This window comes from Cynoglossus semilaevis, chromosome 8 (assembly GCF_000523025.1).
Source record: "Cynoglossus semilaevis isolate Cse_v1.0 chromosome 8, Cse_v1.0, whole genome shotgun sequence".
NCBI classification, from domain to species: domain Eukaryota; kingdom Metazoa; phylum Chordata; class Actinopteri; order Pleuronectiformes; family Cynoglossidae; genus Cynoglossus; species Cynoglossus semilaevis.
Genome location: NC_024314.1, coordinates 11,845,909 through 11,859,924, shown reverse-complemented (window position 1 = coordinate 11,859,924; position 14,016 = coordinate 11,845,909). Strand labels below are relative to the sequence as shown.

At 41.1% G+C, this 14,016-nt stretch overlaps 1 protein-coding gene across 1 annotated transcript in view; it reads right to left on the bottom strand.

Annotated features, from left to right (window-relative positions):
- The window catches only part of cacna1g (calcium channel, voltage-dependent, T type, alpha 1G subunit), a 193,960-nt gene that overhangs the window by 83,634 nt on the left and 96,310 nt on the right, over positions 1-14,016 (bottom strand). Inside the window, exons 5-6 of the mRNA XM_025057946.1 lie at positions 12,572-12,705; positions 4,009-4,106 (exon numbers count right to left, since the gene is read on the bottom strand). Coding sequence (XP_024913714.1) covers positions 4,009-4,106; positions 12,572-12,705 — 232 coding nt within the window. The remainder of the gene's footprint in view (positions 1-4,008; positions 4,107-12,571; positions 12,706-14,016) is intronic.

Here is a 14,016-nt window from a genome sequence, read left to right as displayed (position 1 = left end):
ACCGTGACGACTTGAATGCCAAGGTCTTGGATTGCATGCACTTCAGCTGCTGACCTTGGCAACAGGAATACATACAAGGTAAATGCAAGCTAAGTTTTTAAAAGACATGATGGATTTTCTGTTAGCGTTTGCCAAAACACAAGGCCAATAGAATGAAGTGATAAGTCCTAAGTAGTAGCTCTAAGACCCTTGATCAGAGGCTAATATATGTCGTTAGGGTTCTTGTAGAGAGGCTAACAGATCTGTCCAGGGAACACTATTCTACTTGTTTAGGAGAACCTCTAAGTTTGTGTCTAACAGGAAGATGAATGCTTACTGATCTTGGCGCACTGCCCCTCAGCCTGTTTCACTTTTTTGCATTTTTGCCCCTAAATCTTTTACTCTAACAGCATCTCTTTTTTTTCTCTCAACAGACTACCATCTATACCACATTCAAAATCTGCAGCTCGAGGAACTCTGTAATTCCTGTCCTAAAAATCTGTATCTCCCTCAGCATCTTTAGTTTCCCTTTAGCATCTATGAACTTCTTTAACCCTCCAAAAATCTGCAGCTCCTTCCTTAGCTCCCACTGTGAACACTCATCACAACACTTGACAAAAGCATTGAAATTAATTCAGTATATGATTAGATCACTATAGTCCCAGAGCCACGATGTCATGTCATGAAGACCCTAATGGTCTGTGCTACACTTTATTAGCAGTGTGCACCTATAAGGACAACTGGTGAAAACAGTGTCACTCTGCGACAAAACTACAGGGCCAGTGACATGGCAAATCATTTACACACTACACACTTCGTTTCCCAATAAGCCATAGGATGAGGGCGAGCAAATGACAGTGTGTGTGACTTGGCCCCGCCCCTCTCTAAATGTTTATTACAGCCCTAACCACTGGTAGACCACTCCACAGGGACTAATCACAGCAACACACACACACACACACACACACACATACGACAGACATGCATGCACATCCTGGGGACTGTTGCTCAGTCTCCCCTGAGCAGTTGCTCAGCTAATGACATAATAAGGGTCTGTATTTAAGTGTGAGAGTTGCAGGTAGGTGGGATCAGTGCAGAGTGAGTGCACAGAGTGGACTCTGGGTGAGCACAGTAATGTTTACGGCTGATGTTTATGATTCAACAAAACATTAATGCTCATGTGAGGTATTCAATTTATTCCAATTAGCCTCTACTGGAGACAAATGGAGGCTGTAACAGTGAAGGGATTTATGGTAGTTTTCAGGAGGTTGAGGTTCAAAGGCCTGCAGAGAATGCAGATGTATCTCAGTTATCTTAAACACACACACACATGTGTGTGTGTGTGTGTGTGAGTGTGTATGTGTGTGTGTATGTGTGTGTGTGTGATGCAGCGAGGCAGCAGTGTGTGGATCAGCTTCTTCCTGACCTGTTATTCTCTATGTTTTGTGCAGCGTGGGAGTTCCATTGCACCTGCGTGTTCACGAGCTCTTTGACAGAGCAGTGAAAGTCACCTTCTTCTGTTTAGTTTATACCAGCATCAGGCACCAGGAACTGAATAATGAGGAAATGGGAGTTTGTTTTTCCCAAAAAAAGTCCTTGGGGACAATGAAGAACTGTTTGGATGAACAGGAAGGAGTGCACAGCATCCGGTTCAACAAATTAATTTAGCTCTTTGTTTTGGATAAGACAGTGATATTTTTTCACACGTATTGGGGTCCTCCCTCCAAGGAGCAAAATACTCAGGCGGGTTCATTTCTGACAACTTGAAGAGCTGGACATTTCTACCATAAGCATGACTATATGAGTTTGCAAAAATGTGATAAAAAAAATTCCTTTCATTTTTCTGTCATAAAATCAATGTCTACCATCATTCCATGAAAATCCAAACTTTAAATAATGATTGTCAAACCTCAACTGTGTTTTCCTTTGTTTTGAAGGTTTCTACTAGACTCCCATCAGCTCATCTTCTAACACTTTGGACATTACTGAGGTTAGAAGGTCAGATATGGAGACAAACAACCGTTTACACTCACATTCAGTGAACCTTAACCTTAACTCTGCATGATTCACATCAAACGGGATCAAACTGTAGTCCTTTTTGAGATCAGGCAAGAACATCTGTTTGCTCCTACGGAACTTTTCTAAGGTGTAAATCCATCCATCCATTTTCATCCTCTTGTCCATCACCGGGTCGCGGGGGCAGCAGTCTCCATGACTACCACCCAAATCACACTGCACCGTACCAGTGCCCCCCGTCAACCTTCCTGTGGGTGGTGAGTCCACTGGAAGGCGCCAACCGCCCTAACCGGGATTCGATCCCAGGAAGTGAACCTTTGGGTTCCACACCAATGACTTACTAAAACGTCCTGGTTCTAGTTGCACCAGATTTAAATTTTGAACAAATGCTTCAGAACAGGTCTGTGATTGCTTTAGACACCTTTCACATCTGAAAAAGTCATTAAAATGTGACGTTAGAGCTCAAAAGTAGCTCTGACATCAATGATCAAACTGTGAGTTTCCTGTCACCTGCGGCAGTCATTCATGGTGTGACATTTTGCAACCTGACAAAATCAAATCTCAGATCATCAGTCAGAACAGCTTGTACAGACAGATCAGGGACTTTGTGTCACACTGGAGCATCTGACACCACTTTCTGTTTTGTTTTGTGTCATAAAGGTCCAGAGCCTTAGGGATAAACTGGATTCAGGGAACACACAGCTCCAACAACACACAATAACCCACACATTTGTGCATCTTCTCCTGTAACTCAAGGATGACTTCCTAAAACTCAACCAGAACAGCATTAGATCAAACCTGAACCACAGATGGTACATGAACATTTCAAATAATTATTTATAGATTTTTAAAGCCAAATTTAAGACAATTAGTTGCAAGATACAGTACCATTGGTCACCACTGGGGACTGCCTTAATTATAATAAAACTTTAATTTACTTTTGGAGTCCTTCATCGGAGAACTCCCAAAACAAATGTTACCAATGCCAAACATTTTCATCTTACAAACAAAAATATTCACATGGGCTGCTTTTAGAAATGCCTCAAAACAAACAAACAATAAAAACAGAAAATCCTCATAATGTGGACATTTTAATCTTGTGTTTTTGGGGAAATCTGATATCCAGAAAGAAGAAAAGATGTTTCGTAAAATCCTAATGATGTTCGACCTTCAGCTTCACAAACTCAACTGAGAGCCAAACTGGATTATCTGAAGGATAATTCTTCTGTAATAATTCAGAATATTTGCAGCTTTGATGGAAACTCAATGGACTTTACTACTACTCACCACTTCAAATTATACCCAATTATTTTTTCCCAGTCACACGTTGTCGACACAGCCATCAGAAGCAACTTCCTATTTAGAGCGGTGCCCAGGAACACATCGGCATGTACTGACTCTTTGTTGGCTAAACAACTGACTGTTCCGGCTAAGATGCAGCCACGCCTTCACTCCCAAAACAAAAACAGATTTTGTTCGGTCACAACAACCTTGACGGCCAAACGGTTTGTGCCAGATGCAATAAATGTTTGTGCCAAATGTGATAAAATATTCCACAGGTTTTCTTAACATATCCTCCACAAACACAAGGTCTCAGTGACCGCTAGGCTCAATTCACACTGATCCATTCTGTCGATACTTGGGCTTTAGAACTACGGACCAAACCTCAACTGTGAAACCCACATTCTTGGACATCCAAACCAGCAGTCACACCAGTTCATTTTGCAAGTCAGCGTTAACATTTGTCCCACTATCAGATGATTCCTTGAAGTTATTGTTTGAAAAAACAGCTTTGTAATGTCACAAAATAAATTTCCGAGGTCAACTCTTAGTTCACCCCGCACTAAGCCCCTCACCGAGGCCCCAACATCTATTTCCAACCTTAAAGATGAAAACAGTCTGGCTTGAGTTTGACATCAAAAGGATGGCCGGCCAACAGTGTTATGATGATGTGATATTAGAGGACAATGTGTTCTCAGATTCTGAGTCTGGGGCCAGCAGGTCTGCACTCACTTGGCACACGGTTGATGGCTCTTAGTGGTCTCAGCACGCGAACTGTCCTCACTGCCGAAAAGCTGACGTTCTGCAGGTTGAGGGAGTATTCCAGCATCCTGCAACAAACGGAAGGAGAGTATGAGGAGGAGATCAGAACAATGATGAAACGGCCCACACTGCAGCGCAGTGAGGTCAGCTGGGATTTGAAACACATACAAATATGCATCGTAGGTAATTAGACGTTGTGTGTTTAACATGCTCTCTTCCTCCTAGTAGCTTAGCGGTAATTAATCTGCTAATGTCCTGAATCACATTTACATTCTTTGCCTTTAGAAATGGCTGCAGTCGCTATATTGGCAAAGGAGATGCTTTCATTCCACGGCTAAATGGACTCCAAATGCCAACATACACAAGCTTTCATTTGCCACATCATTAGCTACATCTTGCTAGTACCGGTTTTGACCCCGTTTGCGCCGAGCTGCCTAAATGGATCGTGCTGAAGATTTGACAAGATCCCGAAAACATTCCTTGGAGACATTGACCTATAATGACATGAAAGAGAGAGGCTGCGGGACATTAGGTAGTGGAGTTGTGGGTTCGATTCCTGGCTATGAGGTCGACCCCAAGTAGATGGCAAAAGTGTAAAGCGCTTTGTGTGGTCGACAAAACCAAAGTACACAGGCCAGTAGGTAAATAATCATTCAGCTATAAAGAAGGGTGAACAGATAAAAGAACAATATTTTTCAGAACAAAAGTTTAAACTCAGCCAACAAATAAATGCTTTGTAGCGCCGTGCTTCATTTGTATTGTAAGTTTTATAAAAGCTGTGCAGGGAGATCTGAACTAAAGAGATGTGTATATGTCTTTCCAGTTGAAAAACATTTTTACGTGTAGTTGCATTCTGTTAAATAACACAAGTGGCCCCTTCCTTTTGCCTGTTTTTAATGCCTATATCAGTTGTAACTACAGGTGTGGCCTAAGAAGTGGCCAGTGAATACGTTTATATGCACTTTCTTTAGTGCCATAGTGTTCACACAGTGTCTCAGTGTCTGCTGTATCTGTCTATGAAACTGTGTGTCTGTCTGTGGGATTGTCAGGACTGGCTGAATCACTCCATGTGGTGTCGTCAGTGTATAAAGAAACAGCATCAGATCAGTCCATCTTGTAACCTTGAGACAGCATGCACTCACACACAAAGACATATAGAACACACAATCACACACACATTTTTAGAACAGCCTGTCCTTCAGCTCAGTCCCAGCTTTAGACACTGTTAGAAGACGGTGCTCTGAGGACAGAGTGAGACTGCGGAATGTTTAATATGAAAGAGAAAAAAAATGATCTGATTTTTTTTTTTAACTTTTTGATCTGTGTTTATCATCATCTGTCAACACACACTCACTCTTTTACTCTGTGTGTGTTTTTGTGTGTGTGAAGCAGATGCTGAGCACATGTGCAGGGGCGTGCAGTTGAAGGAATTCCCTCCTCGCACTGACTCCAAGTCTGTCTGTCGGACAAATTTACAACACGTGTAGGACACAGCACGATTGTGTGTTTGTGAGTGTGAGTGTGTGTGTGTGTGTGTGTGTGTGTCACTCTGAGTGCAAAAACTCCTTTAGGGTTCTGCCAACATGTGTATTCCCCTTTTAAACCGTAGGGTGTCCCAACAGCACAGGCCCTTTCTGTTAGCACTAACCCCAAGCAAAGCTGTGATGGAACACAACTACAAACACACACACACTCACAAACAACTTCACAGACCGGACCCAGACCTAGAGGTCCCGTTGGGAAGGTAGCAGCTCATACACAGCCAGCCTCCAACAGCAGCAGGGGCTGCCAACACCATCAGTTCAGTTCCTAGAAACCAGTCTGTCACTTCATGTCACATCAGAAGCTGGGACTTCCTATGATGAGGAGTCCTGTAGGAAAAGGACTAAAACCAGCAGAAAAACCATCCATCCATTTCAAGAAGACTGCAGATCTGGCCTCTGATCTGGAGAGTGGTCCACACGGCCTTCACACTGTCCACCTCAATTAGCTAACAGATGCTCTCCACTCTTGGTTCTTCTTTTTTTAAGTCCAGAATCTTCTACACTGTTTGGTGTAATTTTGATTGTGATTATCTATCTATGACATCTCATCAAACCTGAGTGTTGTGGATGCCTTGACTGTTTCCCACTGACGTAAGAAACCCATCATGGGTCGTTGGTTTACAGCAGGGGTCACCAACCTTTTTGAAACTGAGAGCTACGTCAAGGGCACTTAGTATTATCAAGAGCTACTGGTTTGACGCAGACTTCATGAACACTGTAATAATAATAAGTTCTGTGACATACAATAGTAGACACTGAAAATAAAACTTTATTTTCAGAACATACCTTTACCCTTAGGTAGTACACAGGGGCTACCAGGTGCCACGTTGGTGACCCCTCGTTTAGACCCTTGCTCTACTTTACTTTAGCTGATGGTCTTATTTTGGATTTGTCACAGGAGGAGGGGTCACGTCTTGAGCTTTAAAACACCTTGTTGAATTTACACATGTACTGTCCCCATAAGACATTAATGAAGATATTTTAGGGACATCCATGGGCATATCATTTTGAAGAGCCATAGACATGCTGTAAATTCCCTGCAGCGTTATAATACAAATATTAGGGTCAATTTCTTTCTTCTGACAAAGTCACATAAACAACCTTAAAAGCTCAGATAATGAATCATGTCTGTTGAAAAAAAAAGTCAATGCAAAAACACTTGCTGCCCTTGATGAGAGCCAGATGAAGTTTTTGGTGTGCTGCATGAAAACTGACCCATTGCGCCTCATCTGGAATGAACAAAAAAAAAAAAGAAACACAGCCGAGTGGGAAAAAAAATACATAAAAAGGACAGGAAGTTATGCGCTGTTTTCGTCAGAGTCCGAACGAATGATGATGATGCTGATACAGGGAGACGAAGGAGGAGGAGGACGAAAAAATGAGAAGCAGGAGGAACTGGGGGAGGCCCAACCTCAGGGGAAGTTTGCGTGAGGAGAATTCCCAAACTGAAATCCTCTCTGGAAGCAGAGCTGCAGCGGAGGACGGGGCCGACGGGGGATGACAAACAGGTTTTAACATCTTGTCATACACACTCAGGATGTCACACAAGCGAACGGTCTGATTTGGAAAGAGCCTTACAAGGACAGAGTCACCCAAGAATGTAATGAGATTCATATGAGTCACGGAATAAAAAGCACTCAAAGAGACACAACCTGCACAGAACTACAGAAACACACAGCCGCAGTCAGCTGGACAGCCAGCGTCTTAGCTCGTCCTGTTAACAAAGGCGCTGAATGGCACATGATAAATGGTTCTACACGCATGCCAGCCTCTGAAAGACAAGGCAACAGTAGTCGAGAACACCTTGTACCCAGACATACTGTAGACCTGATGCCACCCAGAAAGACTGTTGATAAAAACTTCACAGGTCAGTGGAAGAACGTGGCACAACGGAGTCCAACCCTTTACCCACACAGTCCTCATTTAACCTCGGGCTCAGTTCAGTTGTTATTCTTTTTTTTTTCTTCTTTCATCTGTATCCCAGCATCTGCTGCTAAAGCATACAGCTGAGTTAGCTGTAGGCTACATTACATATTAAATGTTGGCAACTGGTATAGTTATGCTTGGTGTTTTTTTCTTACTTATATTTCTGGAATGAATTGGTGGGAATAACAAACCTTGGACATAAAGTCAAAACCAAGACAAGTTGACAAGAATAATAATAAAAAAATACTACAAATGTAAGCATGGGAATGTTAGAACATTTAGGGAAATGTTTTAAATAATTTTGCAGGTTTAAGGTTAACTGTTTTACAGCATGAATTAAATACCTTCACCACCTTCAAGTGGCTAAATGCTATTGTATTAGCTTAGCATTAGCTCTCAAAGACAACCTCAAAAACAGGAAAAAGTAAGTTAAACAGTGGCTGCAAATCTAAAGGTTCCTTTCAATTTTCACAGGCACAAAACCATGTTATAATATTGAATCAATGCACCAGAGAGGACGAGTTGTTAACTAGCTTCAAGTGTGTAAAATTCAAGGCGTGGAGCTACTGTAAGTCAAAGGAGGTAAACACTGTGAATTGGGACTGAGCTAGAAACATATGAAAGATTAATTAAGCTGAACTTATTCAAAATTTGCATACATATTAGACCAGTCACTACACCCAGAGGCAGAGTCGATCCCCGTGGCCCCAGTGTTCAGGAAACAGAGTGAAATGATTTCATCAGCTACATTTTACAGTACTTCATCCACTCACTCTGCAGCTTATCTAATCCAAATATTAACCAAATCATTTTCTGCCATCGCGGTTAATCAGCGAGTATTTGTCTTCCTCTTGCAATAGTCAAATATTGTGGTGAAATGTAACCTCCAGTCTTAAAACAAATGTTTCAGGACCCACATGTAAAATGCAGTCAGAACTACATCATTAATGTCTATGAAGATTAATAAAGTGTCTTCTCTCACTGACTGCTAGCATCTGACTGGCAAAAGTTTCTCAGTTTGCATGAACCAAATAAAAACCGAAGTCAGTATTTAATATTTTCTAACTGTAATACAAGTGATGGTTGGAGCTTTTATTTCTGACAGGAACTCATTATTTTCCGTCTTTAGAAATCTTTGTGCTTGAAAATTCCTATGTTGATTTTCTTTCTACACATGAATCCAGTTCCATCCTCGTGTCCTCAGGTCAAACCTAATCAAACTGGGGAAAAAAAAAAAACTCTTCTGGGAGAAAGTGCCGGGCCCCGGGGGATTTTCTGTCAGTGATTTAAGAACAAACTAATTCCCTGCTGATACCTTGGCCATTTGCAATCAATCTTTTTTAAAGGGGAATTCCATTGATTTTAAACATCAAAGCTGGTTTGTGAGTATCCTGCAGCGCTGCTGCATGTGAGTGAACAAAAATATACAACGCTTGTTTACAGAAAAATATGCCTGCAGTAATGTCAGCAGAATTAATGAACACATGACTAGTTACACTTTCAGACTGTCACATACTGTATATAATCTGCTGTGCTTTAATACAATAATTTCAAAGCTGTGTGAGTTTAAATATCAACTTAAAACCAAAGCTACGTGGTTAGCTTTTTCAGTGTTTAGGCTCCGTTTTTAATTGTTTTTAAACGTGTTCTTAAATAAAAAATATTTTCTTCCCCTCTCAATGTGGCTATTTTTAAAAGTGTAAATGCTATTTTTGTTTAATGTCCATTTGAACTACTTCTTAGATGACTCTATATTTGGGATAATTATAAATTGCTATTCTAAACCTATTCGTCTCATCTTTTCAGTATTTTTGTTAGTATCTTTACATTCACAATTAACAAAGGTTGTAATCGTTTAATATGTCAGGTACAAAAAGTGGTTAAAGAGTGGTTAACAAAATATACTTAACATAGAAAGGACACTTCCAGACGTTTCACTTTCGCTGTTTCAAATATTTTGCCACTGTGCGATGCTAGTTGTAGTAACCGTGAATGTCTAAATGCTAACTAATTCTCACACTGCCCTGTAGACTCTTTTTTCTTCCACCCATTGTTAGTGTATCATACATCCCAGTGGCCTTTTCCACTGACTCATTACCTGTGGCCTGCAGGACGAGCCACTCGCTGTGGAGAGATAAGTTTGGTAATGAAGAAGAACACAGGGAATAAGGAGGAGCAGGACAGGAGAACACAAACACAGTCACAGGCTCGGCGGTCTGCTGAGTCAAAGAGAGGGAGTGGACAGGTTATTAATCAGCCACTGTTGTTGATGAAGACGTATCCTTGACTGTGTCCTGACTCAGGTTGTCTTCTCTGGACCACAGAAATAAAATAAACTAAAATAAATATGTAGATTCAACTTCATTTGAGCAGGGATAAGTGAGGAGACAAAGCTGAGACCAGAGTATGTGATAGACGTTTGTCCAGGACATCAAACTTGATCACACAATGCAGGAATCGACCCCCTACAATTATCCTATCTCTTTGGGAGTAATCCAGTCTCCGAGGGAGTCAGAAAGAGAGTTTAGAGACAGATCGATGTGTGTGAAGGATAGGATTCCTCGTCTGCTTCTGTGGAAAACCCTCCCTCAGCCATCGACCGCAGCTCCACCACAGCAATCGATAAATAAATAAATACATAAATAAATGAAAACACTTTCCTAACAAGTCAGTCAATCCACCGCTGAGCTTTAAATTGGATCTCAATTTACTGAGCCAAGTGAACAGTCAGAGCCTTTTTATTAATTCTTAATATCGTCTGCCATTTTTTGGTCCAGAAGTCTGCTCTAAAGAGTATGTTTAGAGGAGAACTCAAGGGTGAAGTTGTATGTCTCACTTTAACCAACACTTCTGTGGATTAAAGACTATGAAGTTGAGTTAGTTAGAGATGGGAGCCTGAGTCATGACTTCACATGACTGAAGGCTTCAGGCGGTCATTTAGTCGCGGTCCTTCAGTATAGACATTATATTTTCTCACACTTGACTATGACTGTAAGAACACAGTGTTACTGCGTTCCAGTCAATAAAGAGGCATTCAGGTGATTCCAGGAATATGAGTCCTTGAAGAGCCTTCAGGTATTTGATGCACATTTTGTAATCTGTAAAAGTCAGATATTTATCTCAGTTTGGGGATAAAAGATACAATATTAAAGGATTCAAATTGTCCATCCAAACAATGTGTCATTAGCTTGATAGTTGACTGCCCCATGTGGCAGATCAGTATGTCACCAGCGTCTGGTAACGGTGTATTACTAGTTTAGAAAATCTATGGAAACTAAAGTACGTCCTGATTGGTCCTTAATTCCTCTTCCATCTTTACTTACACTCAAACTAACAACCAACAAATAGTGTGAGAATAGTGAGCACTAACAAGGAAAGAGCGGGAATTCTTCCTTATACCCTAATGACCAAAGCAAAACAACGCCACTTGAATAGGAGATAAAATGTCTTAAGGAAGACAGAGAAGTCTGGTTTCCTTCTTCTGAACTCCCAAGGACAGATCCTGCCTCCTCCACTCCCACTCTCCACCTGTTTGGCAGCTCCATCTGTCAGTCTTCCTCCCACAATTTGTTATTATCAGGGAGACATGATGAGAAAGAAAAACCTGCTGCTGCTGTGAAATCTGCTTGGCTTCAAATTTCTCCAAAACAAACAAACGGTTCTTCAGAGTCATCATCCACAGACACAACAACTGTTTCCAGAACAAAATTCAAATCTGGACAACCAGACGTTTCCATGGTTACCTCCGTCTCCACATGGCCGAGGGGTTGGGTTGGGAGGAGGGCTCTATTTCTCTAAGGTTTTTAATTTGTGGGGAAATGTTGGGTGATGTGGCGTGACCCATGAAATGTGCTGCATGCATGATCACACCTACGCACACAGGCTGTATGTTCATGTGGGCAGAGGCCGAGCAGACGTGGATTTAATTCCAACTGCCATGTTCTCGTTACGCTACAATGTTGTTGGCACACTCAGGAACACACACCACACCTCTGTACGTCTATGATTGATGGTTTCTTTTCTTTTCGACGTAGGTGACATTATTCCACAGTCACTACAAAGTAGAGAGTGACAGGGGAACTGCAGCTGCTGGTTGAACATGGAAGACCATAATGTCTGTATGGGTGCAGACTGACGGCCAAGAAAATCAAGTTCCATGTGAGTCCAGTGTAGTGACGTTAGAAAACACAGATGAACGGAAAGACATTTGTCCATAAAACCCAAAAAAAGACAGAAGTTGTAATTCAACTTCTGTCAAATTTTGCTTTCAAATTTACGAGCTTTATAAAATATATTATGTCAAATAAATGTTTTAAACAAAACCACCCTGATCAATTTTTTTTTCATATTTTTTTCACAGCGTTTGTTTAATTTTTCATTCTCTAAAAAGCAAGAAAATGTTTGTAAGAAATGACATAAATTCAGGTACAAGTAAAGCGAAACCTAACAGACCAATGACTGATCTGTTACTAGATCACTGACATTAAATAATATAGGCAGAAAAAAAAGTTAGAGAGTGGGACATTTATAGAAAGCATGTGTAGCTATAGGATCAGCTCCACAGGTGTGTGAAACAAATAGCACACGCACACACACACACACACACACACAGGTAAAAGTCCCCGTTCCCTGTTCTCACTGATTGACAACAGAAGCACTGGCAGAAGGACGGCATTAAAAACAGCAGGTGGCGTGGTGTGCTGGAAATGTCAGCACAAAAGCAGCTTCATACAATAACTTTGTGTGTTCACGACAATTCCTCCTTCAAAATCAAACAAGTGAGAAACTCTGATCTCACTGCAGCTGGACATACAGTATAGGCCTTCAAAGCTGTCCGTAGCTCAATGTAGTTGATAGCGCCCCCTGTAGCCTGTACAAAAACCACTGTCACAGTTACATGTACAAGCCTGAAATGTATTAGACTTATTGTCTCTCTGTACTTACAGAGACTCTCACTCTCACTGACTGCTGTTGTGTGTGTGTGTGTGTTTAATTCCTTTTTGCTGGGCCCCCTGTGTGTTTGTGCGACTGTTTCTGTGTGTGTAATTGTGCAGGGTACTCACCCGGCCAGCACTATGAAGAAGTCCAGGCGATTCCACGTGTCGCCAAGGTAACACTTCTTACCAAAGATGCCCAGCGCCACCATCTTGATCACCATCTCGATGGCAAAGAATGCAAAGATGAAGTCGTCAAAGTCCTGCAGAGAGTGAGAAACACAGGGTTAGGAATTCCATAACAACTGGGGTTAATTCAAGTCAAAGGTAAAACCTGTTCAGACATCTTTGTCTTTTTAGTTGAAGAACTGGACTTCAGTCCTTAGACCAGACCAAGCAGCAGAATGTGACCTGGTGTCATAGATGAAAACAACACTGAAGGAGAGTTTAGACCTAAATGACCTAACAACATTTTCCTATTTGTGTCTTAGACCTTTTCATGCTGTAGAACGGTGATCTGTGAGAATGACCAGTTCTAGCAGCTGTGCTCTGGTATGAGTCACCCTCTTGCATTAGACTCACTGAGTATCAAAAGCTCACTGAGAAGAGCACTAATGTGATATTTTTATTAATTCCTGCAGAGAAACTCTGTCTTACAGACACAAGGTCAGGGTTCCTGGGGGAAAAAAAAGAAAAAAACCCCGAGGCCAGCTGACAGAGATTTAATCTTTTGTTGAAAGGCTCTTCAGGAAACCAGATGCTCAGTTGACTGCACTGGTCCAGGGTTTTAACAATGCTTCAACCGTTTGACTGAGTTACAGACACTCAACTGCATCACTTAGTAATTTGATGATATCACTATATATTTATATCAAACTATACACAGTAAATATGAATGTAAATATTTCATATTTATATTCATATCATGATTCATTCTGATAAATCCCTGTTCCTTCATAAAACAAACTCCATGTTCCTGTGTATACACTTTCTGAACTTTTTTACTGTATATTACTATACACACACACACACACATATATATATATATATATATATATATACATATACATATATCAAGGAATATATGATGAAGTATAACCCAGAATTTGGAAAAATCAGCGTGAGCCAACCAGAGGTAGCACATGCTTTAGCACGCACACACAAAAACCATGACTTTTCGACATTGCCAAAGGTGTTGATACGTCACACACACACACACACACACACATTCTTGCCTCTAAAGAATGTAGCAATAAAGAAAGTTGAGTTTTGCATTTGGGAAAGGAAACATGTTTGTAATTTCTGATTTTTTTTTTTTTTTTGTGATGCGCACTTTGAATATTCAATTTAGATGAAGGCTGGAGAGGAAACCGGAGATAGGATGAGAAAATGGGAAAAGTCTTAATAAAAAGAAAAATTCTGGAAGGAGATGAAGGTCCAGGACACCCACTGATGAATGAGTCACCCGAACATGACGAGCAGAACGGATAAATACACTAAATCAAATCCTGACAAACTCTCGGTCGGATGTCGACTGTGAAAGTTCACACGGGAATGTGCAGTATGTTGGGGAC